General features: G+C 41.4%; 1 protein-coding gene across 5 annotated transcripts in view; it reads right to left on the bottom strand.

Annotated features, from left to right (window-relative positions):
- The window catches only part of LOC108799051 (arf-GAP with SH3 domain, ANK repeat and PH domain-containing protein 1-like), a 130,599-nt gene that overhangs the window by 7,942 nt on the left and 115,205 nt on the right, over positions 1-7,452 (bottom strand). For 2 of the 5 annotated variants that reach the window (XM_018570865.1, XM_018570866.1), the window contains 7 exons: positions 7,208-7,394; positions 5,641-5,726; positions 5,310-5,425; positions 2,764-2,831; positions 2,032-2,139; positions 1,636-1,861; positions 236-394 (listed from right to left, as the gene is read on the bottom strand). In XM_018570865.1, coding sequence (XP_018426367.1) covers positions 236-394; positions 1,636-1,861; positions 2,032-2,139; positions 2,764-2,831; positions 5,310-5,425; positions 5,641-5,726; positions 7,208-7,394 — 950 coding nt within the window. The remainder of the gene's footprint in view (positions 1-235; positions 395-1,635; positions 1,862-2,031; positions 2,140-2,763; positions 2,832-5,309; positions 5,426-5,640; positions 5,727-7,207; positions 7,395-7,452) is intronic. The other 3 variants (XM_018570867.1, XM_018570868.1, XM_018570869.1) reach the window with 3 other exon arrangements.

The raw sequence follows: 7,452 nt of genomic DNA, 5'->3' as shown, positions 1-7,452 counted from the left end.
AGAGTTCTCAAATGAAAACTCCAGCACTTTCAAAAAAATGCAGAGAGCTGAGATTATGTTTATTGTTACAACACAGGTGCTTTTTAACTAGGATCTGGGTTTCCCTATAGCCACCAGAAAACTAAAACCTACTCTTGATTTTGACAGCTGAAGAACAGAAGCCTGAATCTGATTGGTAGCCATGGGCAGCACAGACAGTACTTCATATGATACAATAGGAACGTGGTCACCTTACCGAAATGGAGGCTGCTTTGGCTGGAGGGGCTGTGTGGGATGACGGGGGATGGCTCGGAGAGCGCCCTCTTGTGCTTTGTAGTCAGTGGAGGTGTAGCAGGTAGTTTTTTGGGGACAGGCGAGGGGCTGGCAGGAGGAGGCGGTGGTGGTACATTGGGTGCTATAAAAAGGACAAACCAGATTTCAAGATACGCTTCCAATCAGGTGCATTGTCTTCATGCGCCTGCATAACTTTAATAAAATGTATTTATTTGTTATCATTGTTAGGAAAAAAAAGAAAAAAACCAAACACGCGCTTGGTGAAGAGAATGGAAAAGAAAAAGAGTCTGTGTTGCCCATAGCAAGCAATCAGGTCTTTATTTTAAGTTTCTAATCTACATTGGAAAACAAATCTGGGAGCTGGTTGGTTGCTTTAGGCAACCCAGACACCTCCCCTGCTACACTTCCAAGCCTTAGTGTAGACGAGTTAAAGCTGAACTCCAGGCAAACAGCTAAATATATATATGTGAACTGTATGATAACCCTCCGGAAGCACGCCTGTGCAAAGCAATACTGCCCTGATTGAGCCCCTAACTTTAAATGCTGCTATGCAGGGAATTACAAGTGTCTAATATTAAGAAATATTCAGGTGCCCTAAGCTAATGCAGCAAATATTGTCTAAATTGCCATGTAGTCTTACATGTTTGTTTGTATTCTTTGTATATTTCTTCCAGGTCTGTGCAGTAATCCAACAAGAATAATTCCTACACTTTACCTCAAGAGTGCAAGAGCTTCCTGTAATAAAGACCGGTCTATGCTGCTCTCTCTCCTTGTGCAGGGTGACTGGTCTTGTCCCCGCCCCCTCCTGTAGTTGTCTGCAGGCAGCCTGTAGTGGGCGGAACCTGCTGAGTCCCTCCCACCGCTCTGCTCTCTGCACAGACTATGTACAGCACAGTGACGATGTCTCTGCAACTTTATCTTTTACCTGGGTTTGCATTTGGTGTGCACAGTGGATTTATATCCCTTGTGGCTATGGAGGAATGTATTTAAATTTACATTTTTGTGATGGGAGTTATGCTTTAACAAAAACAAACCTTTAAATTTGTTTTTATTTGTGTTCATTCTGGGCAAGTGACAGGTTCTGCTATTAGCAGGTCGGTCTTAGCTGACCTATATAGCCTTGCACTATGAGAAAAGAAAGTTAAGCAATTAACTATGCAGCACAAATGAGCAGAAAGTAGAGCCTGGAAAGAGAATAGGCAAATATTGCTTCACTAGGTACATATGATGATAGATAGATAGATAGATAGATAGATAGATGACAGACAGACAAATCAATTGACTGAATCATAGATAGAATGAAACACACATTGACCGATCGATAGACACATAAACAGATAGACAGAAACATAATTCTTGTACCTCTGATTGGATTACGTGGTGGCAGAGGTGGTGTATATGGCGTTGTTGGAGTCTCTGCATTCTCAGTACACAACTGTCCACCACCTACATCATAACGTGAATCCTGAGACACCTGTGAAGCCCGTCTTAGAAATGACATGGGGGATCCTCTGTCTAGATACGGAGAACTGGGGGACTGGAAGCAACTGTATGGCCGTAGATTTCGATCCTTCTTAACAGGGCCCAGCTACAAAGAAACCAAAACAGTCAGTCAGTCTAGGATTACCCTATTGCCCCTATTTAGGGTTCCTCCTCACTCATCTCTAAGTGCAGTCACCGCATGGCCTGTCTACTGCAAGGTGACCAGGTGGATGCAGCCTAACAATTTATGAAGAGACGTGTCATGATCTCCCCTACCTTTTCATCAAGATCGTCATCACTTTCATACATGTCATCCTGCCGAAGAAGCCACTCGTATTCCACGTGAACACGCATGTTAAATTGATTGTTCTGAGCTTGGAGCAGCTAATGGGAATAAAAGCATTATGGAAGGAGGGTAAATGAGATGCAATGAAGAGATAATCTAAAGTAACAGATTAAAGTCTTAAATGTTTTGGGTACTGCAACAGTGTGATCTCCCCACCATAATTCCTGACTCTGCTACCTGGTAGTTTGGGGTGTTCCTGCCCACCTTGGTGTGATCGAGCTCCTTCTCCATTGTAAAATATACATTTTTATTATTATACAGGATTTATATAGTGTCAACAGGTGTCAAGAGCTGAGAATGCAGCGCAGAGATCTCTGAGAGAAGTGATTCATCCTTCCAGAATCTACCAAAAACTAAGATTTTGGCTGGCTTGACCCCTTAAAGTGTGCAAATTCTAAGCCAACCATGAAACGCCTAAGTCAGTAAACCTAAAAGGCATTGCTGAGCTGCCACATTTCATGTTACAGGCTACCTATAATTTGAAAGGAGAAAAGGGAGAAAGCGATCTTTTTGGGAAATACTGAGTACAAGCTACTGAGTTCAGAAATTGAATTTCTTTCTACCAATTTCCGAAACGTATGGATGACTCCAAACAAAGAAAGTAAACTGTAATTGGCTGAAATTGTAAGACAACTTTTGCAGTCCTGTCTATACTTTCTTACCAAATCTTCACAAAGGGTGTGCTTTAGCCGTCTGGCGATGTCCAACGCAGTCTCCCCAGCTTCGTTTTCTGCAGAAATATAAAAGAAAGCATTAAACACAAACCCCAAGGAAAAATAAATTATATCTCTATATAAAAAAAATATTGAAACCATTGATTTTATATTTATATAAACAATCTCTAAGGAACAAAGCAAAAGGAGCATCTCCATAGTGTAAAACTGATTTAATAGGATGTAAAATACAGCTGGAAATGTTCTTACAAACGACTGATAAAAACGAGCATTGAAAGTGATGATCTCGAGTAGATCAAGATGGACAAACGAAAAATGAAGTGAGAAATCGAAGTGTTCGTGCTAAGCCAAAGCCATCTATACACCAGTCTTCCTCCGGTTGATGCGTTTCAGAGGTCAAAACCCCTTTCGTCAGAACCTTATAGATAACCGGTTTGCCCTGACTGTGAGGAGCTGCCCCAGAGTGTTTGGAACAGTCACGTTTTTTGGCGCCAGTGATATATTCATCTACATGAACAATCTCTGTTGCAGCACAGGGGAACACCAGCCAACTTCTTCCCCAGTGGTGGCGCAGGACTTGCCCAGATATCCAACTCATTGACAAAGGATAAAAGTCTGAATACAATTTCCAGGTTAACAGATGTTCTCAATTCCACATCGTATGAACATGGGACAGCTGGTCACCACTACAAAATAATTTTATTTGATTGTGTGTTCTAAGAATATCTAATGGAATGTGTGTGCGACCTTATCTCTAGGCATCGAGAAGAAGAGTAATAATGATTTAATTTCCCAGCCTGCCTTGGATGCAGAGAATCTCTCTTTGTTATATATATATATATATATATATAGTACTTCCTAACATTAGCTGGATGTTAATTTTCCTAAACAATTTCTCTACATACCATAGATATTATATATTAATAATTACAGTATCTTATATTATCATTTCTAAACTCTGCACACCTGTGCAGCCTCAATCTTGTCGCACCAAGTGCAAGGGAGGGTTAGTAATGATTAGGTATCTCCCTGGAAAATGTTGTGGCTTCAAGAATTACAACTGCATTCACTGGATACTGCCGCCATATTGTAAAGTCACAGATACGGCATGTGTGGTAGCACACGTAGAAATTCACTGCCGTTTTGATCTATGCATCGAGGAGCTCAGAAACATTGGGAGCACGGGTGTATCTCTGCAAATGAACAGGCATCGGAACATGTTACTGCATATCACTGCATGGGGACAGGCTATGTAAAAGTGACTTAAAGCGGAACTTTACCCATATCTTCAAAACAACAACAAAGGCAACGTTAGAAATGTTTAGTAATGACAATCTACAAAAATATATTTATAGATAATTGCTGGTGTTCTATCGAAAGTTCCAACTTGACGACCTCTCCAACTAGTGATGTCACATCCGGTGACTGCCAGCAGATCTACAGCAGATGGTGCTAGTGTGCATGCCCAGGAAATCCTTGTCGAACTGCGTGGCTATCCACTTCTATAACCTGCTACAGTTATATTTGTCCTAGGTTATAGAAGTCGAAGGCCGCGCAGGCGCAGTGGCTATTGACTCATCGGATTCTATAACCTAGTCAAAGGTTATATTATGTTACAGCGCCTGCGTGTCCACATGATTCTTTCTACAACCACAGTTGCCACTGCGCCTGCGCGGCTTCTATAATCTAGGACAAATATAAGTTTGTACTAGGTTATAGAATCCGATGAGCAGCGCGGGTGCAGTGGCAATAGTTAGACAGTTCGACAAGGATTTTCTGCCCATGCGCACTAGCTCCATCTGCTGTACAGTTACTAGCAGTCACCGGATGTGACGTGTCCAGTCGGAGAGCTGGACAAGTCGGAGCTTTCGATAGAACACCGGCTTTTTATTCTTTGCATACCTTATTTTTCTTTTCTTCCCCATTCTTCTGACAGTGGCCATTTTAACTAAGGGCAGATGAGTCCATCTCTCTTTACTTCTTGGAACTCTGGCACATGTGACTAGGACATGTGACCATGCCCATCATCTCAGGGGAGGAAAATACCTTTCTCATGTGATTACAGATCAGATTTCCCAGCAATGATCTGCTGATGTAATCTTCCCAGGATGCAATGCTTGGGCACATTACATCATTTGTGCCAAAGTGGAGCAGGAAGTAGAAAAAAAGACATTGTAAGTAAAATAAAAGTATGTTTGTCTAGCTAATGAATGTAAGATGATTTCATATCAGCATGCAGAGCTGTATGCTGATGTGATTTCTTTAGTCAAAAGGGGTAAAGGCCAACTCTATGTGTCACTCTGCGAGGCAAAGAACACATTTAATGGCATAACCAGCCGCCATACTGAGCCCAGATGGAAACATGGTGCCAAAGGGGTGAACTTATTCTTTCAAAATTGACCTTTGCAAGCTAATATTTTGCATTACAATGAAAAAAACATTATTTTTTTGACTGGAAACAATATAGTTACCATTTAAAACTCTTCATGATAGTAATGTATATGCTGATCTACTGCCATCTAGTGGACACTTACTGATCTTTACATTGACTTTGGCTCTGAGGAAAAGTTTTATGCTCTCGGTTTTATTGTACAAGCTGCAGTAATGAAGAGGTGTGTTACCCCGGATCGTCTGCTTCACTAGATTCCCACTGCAGGAAAACAATGCAAATATTTATCAATTAAAGCATCATTGCTATGTAAATACTGATATATTTATAATACTTATCTCATCCTATGTACTGTGCATTGTCATGCATCTTAACACTAGATTGAATATGTAGATTATAGTGCGCTATGCAATTTATTCAGATATAAAGGAAACGCTTCTAGATAATGTTATGGAGAAAGAAAGAGCACTGCTTACCTGTTGTGCACCAAAAAGTCTACAATATGTAAAGATGTTCGGTCTGACAATAAAATCGCCAAGTGAAGAATGGTTTCTCCAACCTCCTTCAAACACACACACAAAAAAATGAAGTGAGAATTAAATGTGAACGTTAAAAAACACATGTAGCATATTTTGTGGAACACTTCGGAGATGGATGAACCGATATTTAATGGGATATACACACTTAAAGTGAGCCTGTGGCTAGGTTATGAACATTTAATTGACTACATATTCATATTGGCAGTAACTGAGCTTTAAAATAAGCCATTTCTGGCCTCTGGCTGCGGGCACTGTGGAGAAATTCATCCTCAAACTCATAACAGAGGCACTAAAATGGCAGCTCATTTCCCCTTGCTTCCTCTGGCAGAAGAAACTAAGTAGTCTACCAGGCTTCCCATTTAAACAAACAGGTGCTCCAAGACATTCCAAAAACTGAATGCAATGGGACTTCAGAGGCACTGTTCTGCTCTTTGAGGCTTAATTACTCCACATCGTCTGTAGCAACAGAGGTCAGTGACGGCTTGTTCTAAAGCACATTTCCTGCTGTAAATATGGTAGTGTCCATAGCCTGGCCAAAATTCACAAAAAAAACCTGCCTGGGGGGGCTACTACCCATTAAACAGCCCATCCAATGTTGGAAGCGGTCACAGCCTTATCCCACAGTACTTGACTATGGCAGCTTCTAGTACAGGATAGGTGCCCTGGATCTGTGACCGATGATGGGCCTCCTCGTCGCCCGCCTTCCAAGGTTGAACTCGGTGGACCGGTGTCTTTATTCAACCTTAACAACTATGTAACTATGTATCCATTTAGTAAGGTTAATAATATTCTGGAAATTTGTAATTATCCTTTGCAAGTATCAGATCACATGACCTATTTAGGCAGTCTGTTGGCAGCATCCCTGGGCATTCATCTGCAGCTATGCCATGGGAGACCTTTTGCCAGCATCTCTTCACCGAGTGTAGTCTACATTCAACTACTTTATTACTACGCGGCAGGTAAAAATGTGTGTGTGTGGTTGGGGGTAACCTGCTATGCCCCTAAGGGAGGGAAAATGTGTTTTCACCTTTTACCGACTATACTTTGCTGGAACCCTGTAATTTGGCTTGTTCAAGAAACTTGATAGATTCTCAACTATAAGGCAGACTACAAATATTAGAAGATCACAAGCTGTGTGTGAAAAAAAAAAGGCCTCTCTACAAGCACATTGGGTGCTATTGTATGTGTATGCCTACAGGAGGGTTGGGAGACTATCCTTACTTGGGGATAAGGAGAGTCCCCCATGTCCCCCAGTTCCAACCAATCAGCTTGGCTCCAAAAAGGCTTGCCTAGGCCCATGGAGGTGCCCAAAAACAAATAATTTATCAGCAATCTGAACCTGCTCAAAAATGAAGCCAAAACATTTGCAAACAGCGTTGGATAAAAAGCTCTGAATGCAGCATTTGGGTGCATTATGCCTTATAAGTCAATTCAAATTGTGACTTTCTAACATGCAACGCAGTGCATCTAAGATGATTGTTCATGATTATTATTCACACTTTACCTGTGCTGGTTGTGGAATTGGCTCTGTTAGATCCACCTTTTCAGCATAGGCCTGGATCAGGGCAAAAACATCCTTTAATTGGACAGCTTCTTGAAGTTCATGGAGCCGTGCCACGGGATGTGTGTTGCTTCTCTTTGTGTACAACCAGGGTACGTACTTGGAATTTATAAAGTCTTTTCGTTGGACCCTGACAACAACAAAAAACACAGAGCGTTCCATTCCATAAACAGATATATATATATATA

The sequence above is a fragment of the Nanorana parkeri genome, unplaced genomic scaffold (assembly GCF_000935625.1).
Source record: "Nanorana parkeri isolate BGI_ZX_2015 unplaced genomic scaffold, ASM93562v1 scaffold1617, whole genome shotgun sequence".
Lineage (NCBI taxonomy): Eukaryota > Metazoa > Chordata > Amphibia > Anura > Dicroglossidae > Nanorana > Nanorana parkeri.
Note: the sequence above shows the minus strand (reverse complement) of the source record. Positions and strands in the feature narration are given on the sequence as shown.